Raw genomic sequence first — 15,431 nt, 5'->3', positions numbered from 1 at the left:
AATCATCCCCTGGAGATACTCAGACACTGTATTACACTGTATTGTTATTGACGCTGTCCTGTGAGGGCAGTGTCCAGGCTGCCCTGCTTGTCATATCCATGCCCTGGCTCTGGCTCCGGTGAGCACTTGTGCTGCATGAGGAAAGGGGGATCAGGTGGGGTCAAAACCAAAGCATCGAGGCTGGCACTGGCCAAGACAGACTCTGGCAGGGAGGGGAGTGGAAGGAAGGAGCCCCAAACCTGGAGTGAGACCTTTTGACTCTCTGATGATGTGGTCAAGAACTAGAAGTCACCTGGCCAGCACAGCCAAGAGTGGGGCTGGGGGCGCAGCCAGCTTTAAGGTGTCAACACCTGGCCCTTGCGGGGAAAGAGCCTTCAGCAGCCCCCACGGCCTGGAGCCTGGGTTTATTGGAGGGTACTTTGTTGCCCTCTGAACCCAGTGGAGGAGGGGGCAACGGGATATTCCTGCTCTGTATGGCCTCTGGGTCAGCTTTTTGTTGCAAAATCCTATCCCCCGCTGCTAGATTCTTTGAAGCAAGGGAGAAGCAATAGCCCAGCCTCAGAATGATTCTCAGGAAAGCAATTCCACTGCCAGTGGACGGGGTGCCAGGAGGCCTAGGTCTGGATCTGGGGCTGCCACTAATGACAGGAAACTGGGCTTATCCTCAACCTTTCTGAGCCTCAGTGTCATTATCTGTAAAATGGGGATGATAATACCAGGTAGAGTTGTTCTGATGACTGGAGACCATGGAGCAGAGTGTTTGGGAAATGGCAAAGATTTGTGAGGGCTTCGTGCTTTAGAGATTTGCTACCCTTAACCACCAGCATCAGCTCACCTGGGAATCTGTAAGAAATGCAGAGTCCTAGGCCCCACCCCAGATCTCCTGATTTTAACAACATTCCCAGGTGACTTGGATGCACGTTAAAGTTGGAGAAGCTGCCCTAAGTGACAACCCTTTGCCTTTTCAGGACTTTGCCTCTTTCCACAGAGCTGCAGGTTCTGTCTAGGCTGCTTTTACTGCCATGGGGGGCTGCCTGGTCCCTGAGCAAGCGGTGGGTAGCCCTGGATGGCTGAGGGGCTGGGGAAGCCAGCTGGGCCAGACCAGGAAGGAGCCTGAGGCACAGCACCAAGGCATGGGGTAGGGTGGGCTTTGAGGCACGGCCTCCCCATGCCCAGACCCAGGTCCAAACAGGAGGCTCCTGTGCACCAGCAAGTGCAGCAAAGCTGGCTGCAGTGACAAGGAAGTCAGAGGGAGGGCTGGTTTGCCTCAACCCTCGCCCTGGATGTGGCAAAAGATACCACACCGAAGGAAGCTGTAGGGGATCTGGGACTTAGGCTAGCTAAGGGCACTGAGTGATTACAGGGCAAGGCCACAGAGTGGCAGGAAGTTGTAAGTGCAGGGGCCAGGCACGGTCTGAGTGGAGAGCCATGATGGCACTCATCCCTGGCTGGCTCCTGGGCCCAGGCCTTTGCTCAGAATACAGTGCCCAGGCCCGCCTGGGCATTGCCTTAATTCCTGTTTGAGGCTACCTTCCTTCATCCTCCTCAAGCTGGCTGCTATCAGAGCAGGAGAAGGAAATGCAGAACCACCCCCACCCCAACTCCAGTGTCTCCAGAACTGAACAGGGACCCTCCCCATGACGGAGACAGACAACCCAATGGCAGGGCCTGGGGGAGTTCTAACCTCCCGCACCCAAGCCTGACTTCCCTTCCCTCTCCAGATATTGAGGAAAGTGGGTTGGAGGTGGGCCACGAGGGTGGGGGACAGGGAGAGGGAGAGCCATTTCCTAAGAAGAGCCCAGGTTGTCTCAGCCCAGGGAGACCGGTTTCAGGAGCTGTTCCTTCAGAAAGGACGATGGAAATGGAAGTCACAGCAGGGCTGGGGAACTGGGGACTGGTTAGGTCGGACCCATGGGTGCAGCACCCTCCAAACTGGTGTCAGAGCCTGCAGATGAGTCCCGGGAGGAGCGACCCTGCAGGAAGCGGATGATCTTCTCAATGGTGGCCTCCTGGTATTCGTGGGACCACCTGTGGGCACAGGAGCCATGTGGGTCAGACAGCTGGGCAGAGGGAGCTGCTAGTCAGCTGTTTGCCTACACTCTGCCTGTCATGGTGATTTGTACCCTACCCCCCTGGTCCCAGGGCCCTGGGGCTCACTTGATACCGTTGAAAGTAAGCACAGCCTGCATGTCCTCAGGCAGGACCTGGGGCTCAGGCCACTCGAAGCCATCAATGATGGGCACAATGTTCTTGCCACAGCTTAAAGCAGTCACAATCTCCTGGAGAAAGAAAGGAAAGGAGGAAGATACCCCTGTACCCATCTAGGGACCCTTGTAGCCAGGCAGGTGCTGGGAGGGCCACTGGCCTGAGGCTGGGCCCAGGGCAGGACACCAGTCCTGATGTCCACCTTGATGTCTACCTAACCCTTGTAGTATAATAAAAAATCAATATTTCTCCTTTGCCCAGAGTTCCTGGCACAGAGCTCCTAAAACCCTTGGAATCTCTTGAATGATGAGTGTCTTTGTATGCTAAAGAGATGATTCCCCACTGGGGGCCTGGGTGGTGCTATGGGGGTAGCCTAGATAGTTTCAGGAAGAGGGCGGGTCACCAGGGAGACCAGGGCATGATTAGAGGACGGGAACTTTCAGCCCCACCTCCCAGCCTCCAGAGAGGTGCTGGAGATTGAGCTCAATCACCAATGGCCAATGATTTAATCAATCATGCCTACATAATGGAACCTCCATAAAAACCCCTCAACAAGGGGTTTTGAAGAGCCTCCAGGTTGATAAACGGGTGTAGGTGCTGGGAAGGTGGTAGAAGGCATGGCATCCACACCTCTACCCTCCATACATAGAGATCCTATATCTCTTCCATTTGGCCATTCTTGAGCTGTGTCCTTTATAACTGTGAAATTAAATAATTCAGCTGGGCATGGTGGGTCACGCCTGTAATCCCAACACTTTGGGAGGCTGAGGCAGGAGGATCACTTGAGCTCAGGATTTTGAGATTAATAATATTATTTATTATTATTATTCAAGCTTTGTTAAATCAAACCTAAAGCTCTTGGAACTTTAAATTATTCTGAGCCTTGACAGGAATTGGTCTGTGCAGCCTGAGTCATGAGGCATGCAGCTGCAACTTCCACCTATTTTTTTTTTCTTCTGTAATTACTTAGGAAGACCAAATGGCACCAAAGATAAGACTCCCTTAGATCCCCACCCAGATCACCACCCTTTCTCAGGGGGTGATAAAGTCATCTTCCTTGGAATGTAGCAATCTATAACCAATCAAAGCACTGTAACATATGCACTGGTCTTGTATGGAAAATGTTGTAATCCTGCTAAAATTCCTCTCTCTTTGCCTGTGGAAGTGAAACCTTAACTTCTCCAGTTTGGAATGCTCACCCCATTCCTTTGGAGTCAATGCTTCCTGGGTGGCTATTCTCAAACTTTGCACTCAAAGAAACTCTATACTTAGTCTTATTTTCTGAATCTCATTATTTAAGGTTGACATAATAAACAACTAATAGTAAGTAAAGTGCTCTCCTGAGTTCTGTGAGTCATTCTAGCAAATTGAACCTCGGGGTGTCATGGGAACCCCCGAATTTCTAGCCAAATCAAACAGAAATGTGGTAGCCTGGGGACCTGGGCCTCGTGACTGATATTTCAGAATTGAATTGAATTGTGGGATACCCAGTTGGTGTTGGCAAGTTGGAGAATTAGTGGTTAGTGTGGGAAAAACCCCAAACAATTTGGTGTCAGAAGAAAAACATCACACTCCTGCATACAGGTTGATCCATCATGCGCCCTGCCAATTGTACTCCTTACTTATTTCTCAAATTCACCATTTTTCCCTACCTCCACCCCACTACCACCCTCTTCCAATCCCCATTATCTTTAAGCCCCCATCAGGTCTTTCCTCATCCACCCTTGTCTTCTCTAATTCACTCTCCACATTGCCCTTTCATGTAGCTAATATTTGCAAAATGCACATCTGACAAATTAGGTCCTGTCACCCCCTACTTAAAATTCTTCAAGACTTTGCATGGTCTTAGAATAAAGTCCAAACTCCTTCACGTGGCCTGTGAGGCCCTATGTGGTTGGCCACAGTCCACTTCTCAAACTCTACCCCTGCCCTGTCCTCCCAGACACACAAAATAAGCTTCCTTGTCCTTCCCCCTTGATAATGCCCATTCGTTTTTCTGATCTGAGCTCAATCAACTCTTACACAGGGCAGTTGTCTCCCACTGCCCTGACCAAGTCAGTTCCCCTAGTATAGGCTCTGCAGAACATATTACAGTTGCAAATTTTAATTAATTAATGGGTAAATTACTCAGTATTTGTCTTCTCTGCCAGACATGAGGAGGGATCATATCTGTTTTTCACTGACCTTATATCTCAGCATCTTTCACAAAGCCCTTATAGTTAGCCCTCGCTAAATATTTAATGGATGGATGAATGAATGAATGAGAAAACACAGCACAGCAGTTAGGGCTGCACTCTGGAATCATCAAATCGGAGTTCGCATTGAGTCTCTGACACAGGCTCTACGACATGAGGCAAAAATAATAGGTTCTCAAAGTCTCTGTTTTCTTCTTTCTTTTTTTTTTTTGGCGGGGGGCAGGGGAACAGGATCTCACTTTTTGCCCAGGCTGGAGGGCAGTGGCACCATCAAGGCTCACTGCAGCCTCAACCTCCTGGGCTCAAGCCATCCTCCCACCTCAGCCTCCCAACTAGCTGGGACCACAGGCGTGTGCCACCATGTCCGGCTAATTTTTTGTATTTTTTAGTAGAGATGGGGTTTCACCATGTTGCCCAGGCTGGTCTCAAACTCCTGGCCTCAAGTGATCCTCCCACCTTAGCATCCCAAAGTGTTGAGATCACAGGCCTGCACTACCACACTCGTTCCTCTGTTTTCTAATATATAAAGCAGGATTAATGATAGTCCCTGTCTTCAGGATTGCTCCATGGAATAAGCGCAACATTCCATGGCAAGTAATTAGAACAGCACTTTGCATACAGTGTATGCTTAATACGTAATAGGTGTTATTATTTCCTCTTCTGTAAAGTGGGGATAATAAAACCTACCTCAAAGCGTTGTTCTGAGGAATTATTTGCTAGTAATCGGGTTCCATAAGTGCTTATTGAATGTTTTTCTTCCTCTCAAGAGGGAACCAAAGGGATTTTACTTTCTTGAGTGCAGTTCACTTGTGGTTTTCCATATTGATTACCCACTAATGTGACTTCAGGGAAAGGAGTTTTAAAACCAGAGGCAATTAAGCACCAGAAACAACCAAAGAGGGATGACGGAGCCTCTGGGGCCGGTCCAAGACAAAGGCTCCTCCCACCTCTTTGCCATCTGCTGGGACGACAAGGGGTGCCAAGCATTCTTGGGAAGTGGAGCCTTCCTGGGGAAAGAACATGCCTAACTTCGTCCTTGACTGGCTTCCCGGGGAGCCGCTCCATTTTACAGATGGAGAGAAAAAAGCCCAGAGAGGAAGGGATTTCCTCCTAAGCCACACATACGGCCAGCCCACGAGGGGCCGGTCCTCTGACTCAAGCCTCGAGAGTCCAAGTCCAGGCTGTTTCAGCCAAGCCCTGCTGCCTCTCTGCTGAGCATTGGAACGAATCCTGACCCTGCAGCAATTTATTTGGAAATCTTTAGACATTTGTTTCATCCAGAATTATACAAAACCAAAGACAGTACAAATTATTCATCGCACAGATTCAGAGGCTGGCCAAGAAAGGGATAATGGCAGCCGGGTGCGGTGGCTCATGCCTGTAATCCCGGCGCTTTGGGAGGCCAAGGTGGGCAGATCACGAGGTCAGGAGATCGAGACCATCTTGGCCAAGATGGTGAAACCCCGTCTCTACTAAAATATATATATATAAATTAGCCGGACATGGTGGCGTGTGCCTGTAGTCCCAGCTACTCAGGAGGCTGAGGCAGGGGAATCACTTGAACCCGGGAGGCGGAGGTTGCAGTGAGCTGACTGAGATCTCGCCACTGCACTCCAGCCTGGTGATAAAGCAAGACTGTGCCTCAAAAATAAATAAATAAATAAATAAATAAATAAATAAATAAATAAAAGGGATAATGGTTTGTTCAGGATCACCTAGCTGGTTGAGAACGAAAATAATTAGAGTCAAGTCCTCTGGCTGGGCACGGTGGCTCATGCCTCTAATCCCAGAACTTTGGGAGGCCGAGGCAGGCACTGAACTCCAGGCTTGAGCTCAGGAGTTCGAGACCAGCCTGGGTGACATAGCGAAACCCTCTCTCTACTGGAAAAAAAAAAAAAAAATGCAGTCAAGTCCTCTAACCTGGTAAATCTACTAGATATGTATGGCTCTCCCAGGCATGGCATCTCAGCTTCATCAGTATCACTTGTCTGCTTAATCATTGATTCAATTGTTCTATAAACTCCTCTACAGCCTCAGCCTCTCTCTGTTTTTTTTTTTTTTTTGGTGCAATTGCATAGAGCCTCCTTTGTACCACGCATGGTTTTAGGCACCAGGGACATAGATGAATGAGGCAAGGTCTGAAGTCTCATGGAGCTCACAGACACTCTTTTCTTTCACTCAAAAGGCTGCCTGCCACGTGCTCTGGGTTATCAGCCATGTTCTTCCTGGATGCTCACCTGGCCCAGGGCCCCTCCTCAAATCAGGCCTAGTACTCAGCCCCTCCTACATGGCCTCTGGGGCTTGACTCCACACTCCATGTGGACTGCATTCCAGTGTCAGAGCCTTCATCCTAAAACCCACTGCCCTGGCATCTTCTCCTTCATGGGCTCCTTGATTTCCAGTGCTTTAAGCACAGGTCTTCTCCTGCCTTTAGACACTCCTTTACCTGGTTTCCATAGTTCTTATCCAGCCAGTGGTGTGCTGGTAACTTTATAATAACTAGAGCTATTCATGGGGGAAGAAAACCCAACCAGCCAATCAACCAAACAAACAAAACTTTGATTTGTAGCGGCTGCCAATTTCCTTGGTGTAAAGGCTCCCACCATGGCTGATGTCAAGCTACCAACATGACATCACTGGATGTGAAGTTGTGAAGAGATACAGACAATCATCTCTGGTGTCAACTGAATCCAGCCCTACCCCATCACCTCCCCTCACACCCCTAAGAGCTGTGCCATAGAATGCAGTGTGAATCTTGGGAAAGTGGTGAGCTTTGGAGTCAGATAGATGGAATTTGAAGCCTAGCTCTTCTGATTTCTACACTAGTAGTACAGCCAGGGGAAAATTATTCTACTTTTCTGAGCCTCAGTTTCTTCATCTGTGATATGGAGAAAGCAGTACCCAAGATGTATGTGGGCTTTCAGCACTGTTCTCCTCCCTACCTTTATTCCTTTGCTCATGCTGTTACCCTGGCCTGGGATGCCTTCTCTTCCACTTACCCAGATTCTTAAGATTCTTCTCAAGACCTGTTTCCTCCATGAAGTCTTCCCTGATTATTCCAGTCCTCTGAGGACTAAACTCTGATTTTTTTTTATCTTGCCCAAATTCCTACCTAAGGGGCCTAGGGAGTCATGTGCTACAAACCATAAAGTCTTATTGGAGGATTTTTAACCCTATATAACGTGGTCTGCTTTCTAACCTGACTCTAGCATAACATCACTTAATAAGGGAGGAAATAAAAGTATTTTAACCCCAAATATATTTCCCTGCCATATCTTGAAATTGCTCCACAAGTTCGTCTCTTGTGGGAAAAAGCCACATTCTATAGAGAATCCCCTTCCCCCCATTTTTTTCTTTTTCTTTCTAGACTCAGGAGATAATCAACAAAGAGCCAGGCACCCTTTTAAGTCTGACAAGAAACATTTTAAAACCTACTCTCTCTGAAGTCTGCCCTGAGAACTTCCTCTGCACAATAAAACTTGGTCTCCACAACCCTTTATCTTAACCTAAACATTTCCTTTCTATTGATCCCAGGTCTTCAGATAAACTCAACTAATTATCAACCGGAAAATTTTAAAATTTACCTATAGCCTGGAAGCCCCTGCTTTGAGCTGTCCTGCTTTTCTGAACCAAACCAATGTACATCTTAAATGTATTGATTGATGTCTCATGTCTCCCAAAAATGTATAAAACCAAACTGTGCCCTGACCACCTTGGGCGTGTGTTCTCAGGGTCTCCTGAGGGCTGTGTCACGGGCCATGGTCACTCATAGAGTCTGACTCTTTTCGTTGACACCTTGATGCTCTCTCCCTTCTCCAAACCCCTGTGGCAAGCAAGAGGTTTGCTTACCTGGCTCAGCATTTACACCAACTTGTATGCGATCTAGTCATTTTGAGACAGGGTCCCACTCTGTTGCCCAAGCTGGAGTGCAGTGGTGTGATCTCCGCCTTCTGGGCCCAAGCGATTCCCCTGCCTCAGTCTCCTGAGTAGCTGGGATTACAGGTGTGTGCCACCATGCCCAGCTAATTTTTGTATTTTTTAAGTAGAGACAAGGTTTCACCATGTTGCCCAGGCTGGTCTCGAACACCTGACCTCGAGTGATCCTCCTGCCTCAGCCTCCCAAAGTGCTGGGATTACAGGTGTGAACCACCGTGCCCGGCCCCGTGGGCATATTCTTGTCTCTGAGCTGACTGCTTGTCTCATCCTGTCCCTCAGATGACGACTGCATCCCTCAGCCCCAACTCCAATTCCTACTGACCCATTAATGATTAATAACCTGAAGATGCAATATGGATCTATCCATCAATGCATTCTGTTAGTATTCAGTAAGTTCCTACAATGTGTCAGGCACTGAAAATACAACGATGAATTAAACAGATATAGTAGTTATAATAATTATATTAATAATAATAATTGCTACCATTATTGAGCAGTTACTATGTGCCAGCCATTCTGCTAAGCACTTCACAAATTTTGGCTTTTTTAATCCTTATAACAATGTTCTAGGGAGTTAGATACTATTATTATACCCTCTTTCCAGTAATAAATACGAAGCTTATTGGGGTTAAGTAACTTGCCCAAGGCCAGAGCCAGGATTCAAACTCTCAGTTTTGAGTTCTCAACAACTATTCCATTCTGCCTGTCGCTATGCTGTCCTGTCTCTCACGGAAGTTATTTTTCAAAGCATTTTTATCTCTCTCTGATCCTCACAACAGTTCTACAAGGTGAGTGGAACAGGTAAGTTACCCCATTTTGCAGATAAGAAAACTGAGGCTCAGAGAGCCAAAGCCTAGTCTCTTGTCCCTTGTGGTTTGCTAAAGTCCTATTACAGTTAGAGCTGTGGTTCCTGACTTCCAGCTGGGCCAAGGAGGTGCTTCAGGGCTAAGTGTGCTGGGATGTGCAGACAAGAAGGAATAGAAGATGACCCTATCTTCTGGACCACGGGCCAATGCTGGGACTGCAGAGGCATAGGCGGGCACCTACCTTATGCACCCAATCCTTGCAGTCATGGTCTTGCATGCACTTATCCAGTGCTCCAGGTGACAGCACCAGCACAAAGTTACGGGCACCCATGACACTCTGGATGAGTTTGTCCTCGAACTTGCCTGCTTCCAGCTTCTCCACATCAATGAAGACACTGAAGCCATGCAGCTGCAGGTGCACCTTCAGGAGGCTGCAAGCAGGTCCTGTGTCAGTGCCACAGCCTTGTCCCCACACCCCGCCGCTGCCCGCCTGCCCCTCCTCACCTGGCCAGCTGGGAACCTGAGTTCCGGCGGTAGCTGATGAAGACATCTGGAGTGTCCCCACTGGGTTTGCCACCAGTACAGGGCAGCGGGGAGTGTAGCATTTCTGAAGTGGGCAATAGGCAGCATGGTGAGGGTGGCCCCTCCGCATCACTCACTGTCAGGTATATCATCCCTTGTGGACTTAGTCCCCAGTCCACCCAGCTCTCTCAGCCCAGCCTGGGAAGGGTGGCCTGCCCCAAAAAGGAGAAATGGGGCCTACAGAAGGAAGGTCATGTTATTGTTGGGTTCCTCTTAGGAGGCAGGCACTGTGTTCTAGGGACATTGATATGCATGCACTTCCAGCCCTGACCTCTCTCTGGAACTCCAGACCTGCACAGCCAGCTGCCCACAATCACTCCAAATTCAACACACCCCAAATCTCCCCCTCATTCCTTCTTCCCTATTTCCCACCAAAGCCAGACACCTGGGTATCAGCCTCAACTCCTGCCTCCCATTTAATTTATTCAACAAATACTTCCTAAGCGCTTGCTGTGTGCCAGGACTATCTTCAGTGCTTGAGATTCAGCAGTGAGTAAAACAGATAGCACTCTTCTCCTCTGGAGCCATGCTCAGTGCTAAGCGCCAGGCACCGCATTCTGAGGATTCTACCTACTAAACATCCTGGACTCCAGCCTCCGGGCCCTTCCCTGGCTCAGGTTTCCAATGCCAGCCTCCTCAAAGGCCTCCCCAAACCCAGCTAGAATTGCCCAGTCTAGGCCAGGCGCAGTGGCCCACACCTGTAATCCCAGCACTTTGGGGGGCCGAGGTGGGTGGATCACTTGAGGCCAGGAGTTCGAGACCAGCCTGGCCAATATGGTGAAACTCTGTCTTTACAAAAAATACAAACAATTATCCAGGCATGGTGGCACATGTCTGTAATCCAGCTACTTGGGAGGCTGAGGCACGAGAATCACTTGAACCCAGGAGGCAGAGGTTGCAGTGAGCCAAGAATGTACCACCGCACTCTAGCCTGGGCGACAGAGTGAGACTCTGACAAAAAAAAAATAAAAAGAAAAGAATTGCCCAGTGTAGTCCATTTGCCACAGCTACCAGAACATCTTTCTAAAATCCAAATCTGAGCATGTCACTCCTCCCACTTAAAAACTATGCATGGCTCCCTACTCACTATACAAACTATTTTTTGTAAGCTATTTTTGCCCTAGGATTTTCCTGTTGTTTAAAAATGAAATCTTGCGCCGGTGCGGTGGCCCACACCTGTAGTCTCAACACTTTGGGAGGCTAAGTTGGGAGGATTGCTTGAGGCCAGGAGTTTGAGAACAGCCTGGGCAACATGGTGAAACCCTGTCTCTACAAAAAATACAAAAATTATCTGGGTGTGGTGTTGCGCGCCTGTGGTCCCAGCTACTTGGGAGGTGAGGTGGGAGAATCACTTGAGCCCGGGAGGTTGAAGCTTCAGTGGGTTGTGATCGTGCCACTGCACTCCAACCTGGGTGACAGAATGAGACCTTGTCTCAAATTAATTAATTAAAATAAAAATGAAATCTTGAAGTTTTAATGGGAGCTGCAATGTAAAAATAATAAAAGCCAACCTGCTTTGGTTGAAGCATAAGAATGCAGCCAAAGCTCAGTCCCTTGTGTCTTGTGGGTGCTTAGTCTGTAATTGCTGAATGAAAGGATAAAATGAAAATAATTCATCTTCTTATAATATTTAGACATAACCCTCTTAGACAACATTTGTTTGTTTATGAAGCAGAAAGACAAGGGCTCAAGTCCCAGTTTTGCCATCTAATGACTTTTATGACCGTGGGAAATGTATTTGAATTCTTTAAATGTTAGTTTCATTATCTTTAAAAGGAACACCCATGATGGAAATATTCTATATCTTTAATGACGAGGGTGGGGGTGGGGGGTCACACAGATGTCTTTCAAAACTCCTCAAACTGATACTTTTTTTCTTTTTTGAGATAGGGTCTCACTCCTGCTGCGCAGGCTGGATGGAGTGTAGTGACCAGATCACAGTTCACTGCAGCTTTAACTTCCTGGGCTCAGGTGATCCTCCCACCTCAGCCTCCCAAGTAGCTGGGACTACAGGTATGCGCCACCACATCCAGCTAATTTGTTGTATTTTTTTATGGTTTTAGTAGAGACAGGCTTTCACCATGTTGCCCAGGTTGGTCTCAAACTCCTGGACTTGAGCGATCCGCCTGCCTTGGCCTCCCAAAGTCCTAGAATTACAGGCACGAGCCACATTGCCCGGCCCTCAAACTGGACACTTACTCCTCTTTTTATTCTTTCAAGAGTTCTTTAAGGTTGATTTTAAAAACTGAACACTCATTGCATAGAATCAATGTAGAGACTGATGGGATAACATCTTAAAAACCAAATAGAGTACCTTGTAATTGACAATAAAGATTAGCTAAGTAGTAAATTAGTAAGTTAAAATAAATTAGTAAACAAGGAGGGTGGCTAGAGGCCTAGAATTCACTCTAAACCACCTCTAGACCCAAATTTTGTAAGCTGTTGGCCAATAGGATAACACACATACGCACACCCTTCCTGCCTACACCCCACTGCATGGACTCTCCATAGGCCGCTGCCTCTGCCTGGGCTGCCCTTCCTGTTGCCACCCCTCCCCGCCAGTGCATCTCTCGAGACATAGTCAGGCATCCTGTCCTCTCTGAAATCTACACCTGGGTGGATGGGGTGGGCTGGGCTTCCTCTGTGCTCCCACTGGAGACCTGGGTGGCTTTCTGCCGGGGCCAACTGCCTGTTTAATACCCTCCTTCCTCCCACCGCCTACCCCGCTCAGACTGGGAACTTCCTGAGGTAAAGTGCAACGTATTCATCTTTACATCCTCAGAGCCCAGTGTGACCCACGTTTGTGCTCAATCAATCCACGGTGAGGCTGGAAGGCTCCACCCCGTGTCTCCCCTCACCCTTCCGGGGCCGCGGCTGGGGCTGGGGCTGGGGCTGGGGCGGGGTCCCGGGTGGGCGGGCTGACCTCTGGCCGCCGTGAGGATGCGGGCGCGGTGCACGCCCAGGTGGATGCCGCAGTCTTCCAGCAGCTGCTGCTCAGACACGCGGTGCAGCAGGGAGCGGTCCAGGCCGCAACTGACCAGGCCGTAGGTGTACTGGCGGAAGCGCGGGTCCAGGCTGCCCAGCCAGTCGGCCAGGTTGCTGCGGTCGCACGTAGAATAGTTGGCGAAGGTCTTGAGCTCCGTGAGCTCCCTAAAGAACCTGCACCCCACGGAGGAGAAGACGCTGAGGTCCAGAATCGGACGGGCTGCGAGCGGAGGGGGCGCTTATTTAGACCTAGCTGGGGTCCGGCGAGCAGGAGGCTCCGTACCTCTTGCGGGTGATGCCCGATTTCATGCCCAGGTCGGTCTGGAGTTCCTCCTCCGTGAGCCGCAGAAGCAGGTCGCCATCCACCTGCTGCTCCTGGGGAAGGAGTCGGGTGTCAGGAAGGGCTCCGCTACTCCGCCCTTGGACCTCGAGCACAAGACGCAAGGGAAGGAACTGGAGAAGGCGTGGAGGAGGCGGATGGGACCTAGATCAGAGCCGAGTGACCCCAAGGGTGGCTGCGTACAGGCTCCCCGCCCCCAAAAGCCACCCCGGCGCCGCGGGAGTGCGAGTCGGGGAGGGAAGGCAGTCCCTGTGCACAGGGCGCCCGCTCTGACTCGGGGGAGGCGTATCCCCTGCGACTCTACCCGGAAGCTCTCGCAGTACTTGGAGAAACCGATCTGCTGCAGCCACGTCTGGACTTCGGCCTCCTTCCAGCTGGGCACGGAGGGCAGGATGGGCCGTGGCACCTCCTCGCCCAGCAGGCGCAGGGCGCGCTTGGCCAGCGCCGACTTAGTGCCATTGGTAGAGTAGGAAACCAGGCGTTTCAGGCTCTGGATGGCGCCGATGTCGCTGAACACCTAGGGAGGGAGTGGGGAGAGGGCTGTAGGTTCCACCAGTTCTCCGGGTGCCTCCACACGTGCCCAGTCCCTCTCCTTGTCTCTTCTCACAACCCAAAGTCCCTCCATCTGCCCTGGCCCCGCCTTCAGCCACTAAGTCATGGGGCCCTGCGGATCCCCCTCCTGAATTTCTCTCAATTCCTGACCAGGTCCTGACTCGGATGGGTTGGGGGCGGAGGGGCGTATCCCTCCTTCATATCCCTTCTACAGCATCCACCGGCCCTGGAATAAAGTTGAGCTTTCAGCATAGCGCCAGGCAGGGCACAGTGCAGCCGCCCATCACTCCCAGTTCACCTCGCCTTCCACTAACTTACACTTCACACACACACGCACACACACACATTCCAAGGCTTTCACACCTCTGGGTCTTGGCCCACTATGTTTCCAAACCCTTAGTTCTTCCAGTCTGCTCATGGGAATCCTCCCACTCCACGGAAATTCTACTCATCCACCAGAATCCAAATTGATTAGCACCTCCTTCGTGCAGCCTGCTTTGATTCCTCCACATCCTGGCCCACACCTCCAATGAGGACTTATACCACACTCTGAATGCCACTGTCACTGGTTGACAATGCAACTTCCACTGGAGTATAAGCTGAGGACATGTCTTAGTCACTACTGGAAACCTGCATCTGGCACAATGAAGGACAGAGTGGGACTCGAGATGTCTTTTTTGAACTGCACTCACTTGGCCTCGGTGGGAAAGGGGTGACAGGCTGGTGATCATGGTTGCGGCCCAGATCCAATCCTTGGGGTCCTCACTCCCTACTTCCTTTAAGACCCTTCTCCCTAAGCAGAATGACCTGCCTTATAGAGCAAGTCCTCCCTGACCCAGCTCTGGAGTGCAGAGAGAAGAATCAGAAGTTCCTAGAACACTGGATGTTGAAAGAGGCCCCAGAGACCCCCCTAACATAGCAGTCTCCTTTTTCTTTTTCTTTTTTGAGATGGGGCTTCACTTAGTAGCCCAGGCTGGAGTGCAGTGGTGCGATTCTGGCTCACTACAACCTCTGCCTCCCAGGTTCACGTGATTCTTCTGCCTCAGCCTCCCGAGTAGCTGGGATTACAGGTACCTGCCACCATGCCCAGCTAATTTTTGTATTTTTAGTAGAGACAGAGTTTCACCATGTTGTCCAGGCTGGTCTTGAACTCCTGACCTCAAGTGATCCACCTGCCTTGGCCTCCCAAAGTGCTAGGATTACAGGCATGAACCACCTCACCCAGCCAGCAGTCTCTTTTCGATCTGCAGGGACACACATGATGGGTGATAATCATCTGTAAGATACACTCCTTTGAGCACCTCCAGATGACAGCTGGGGTAGAGACAAGGTGGGCCATGGGGTATGCACCACATCTCTGTGCACCAGCTATCACCAACCTCCAAGGCTCCACAGAAAAATGCAAAGAAGAGAGAGTGACATTGTAGGGAGAATTTTCAACCTGTAATATTTTAAAAACAAAGCCCAGCTGGGCGATGTGGGTGTGTGCTTATAGTCCCAGCTACTTGGGAGGCTGAGGCAGAGAGGATTGCCTGGAGCCTGAGAGTTTGATGCCAGCCTAGGCAATATAGTAGAACTCTGTTTCCAAAAAGTACAATCCACAAACTTGTGGTGCTAAAACTATCCCACATCCAGGGTAAGAACTGCTGCTGTGGTCCAATTTATTGAATTTTCCAGAAGATAAAAATGAGGCCCAGATAGAGGCCTAGAGAGGGGAAGCCAGGTGCTCAAGGTCACACAGCAAGTTAAAGCAGTGGGCAAAGGTCACTGGTAGATTAGATCCTGGACATGAGGACCCCTTGGAACTCCGATGGGGGTTATCTGGCTGAC

The 15,431-nt window shown here is 49.9% G+C and overlaps 1 protein-coding gene across 4 annotated transcripts in view; it reads right to left on the bottom strand.

Moving 5' to 3' along the window:
• Positions 1-15,431, bottom strand: part of SARM1 (sterile alpha and TIR motif containing 1) — a 42,709-nt gene that overhangs the window by 16,757 nt on the left and 10,521 nt on the right. Inside the window, exons 3-9 of one of the 4 annotated variants that reach the window (XM_054458636.2) lie at positions 13,354-13,566; positions 12,993-13,084; positions 12,648-12,883; positions 9,647-9,749; positions 9,384-9,573; positions 2,158-2,279; positions 8-2,028 (exon numbers count right to left, since the gene is read on the bottom strand). In XM_054458636.2, the coding sequence (XP_054314611.1) occupies positions 1,899-2,028; positions 2,158-2,279; positions 9,384-9,573; positions 9,647-9,749; positions 12,648-12,883; positions 12,993-13,084; positions 13,354-13,566 (1,086 nt within the window). In that variant the 3' untranslated portion in view covers positions 8-1,898. Of the gene's footprint in view, positions 1-7; positions 2,029-2,157; positions 2,280-9,383; positions 9,574-9,646; positions 9,750-12,647; positions 12,884-12,992; positions 13,085-13,353; positions 13,567-15,431 lie in introns of those variants that run through there. The other 3 variants (XM_063656059.1, XM_054458640.2, XM_054458639.2) reach the window with 3 other exon arrangements.

The sequence above is a fragment of the Pongo pygmaeus genome, chromosome 19 (genome assembly GCF_028885625.2).
Source record: "Pongo pygmaeus isolate AG05252 chromosome 19, NHGRI_mPonPyg2-v2.0_pri, whole genome shotgun sequence".
Classification (NCBI taxonomy): Eukaryota; Metazoa; Chordata; class Mammalia; order Primates; family Hominidae; genus Pongo; species Pongo pygmaeus.
The sequence above is the reverse complement of the archived record's forward strand: the minus strand, read 5'-3'. Positions and strand labels throughout refer to the sequence as shown.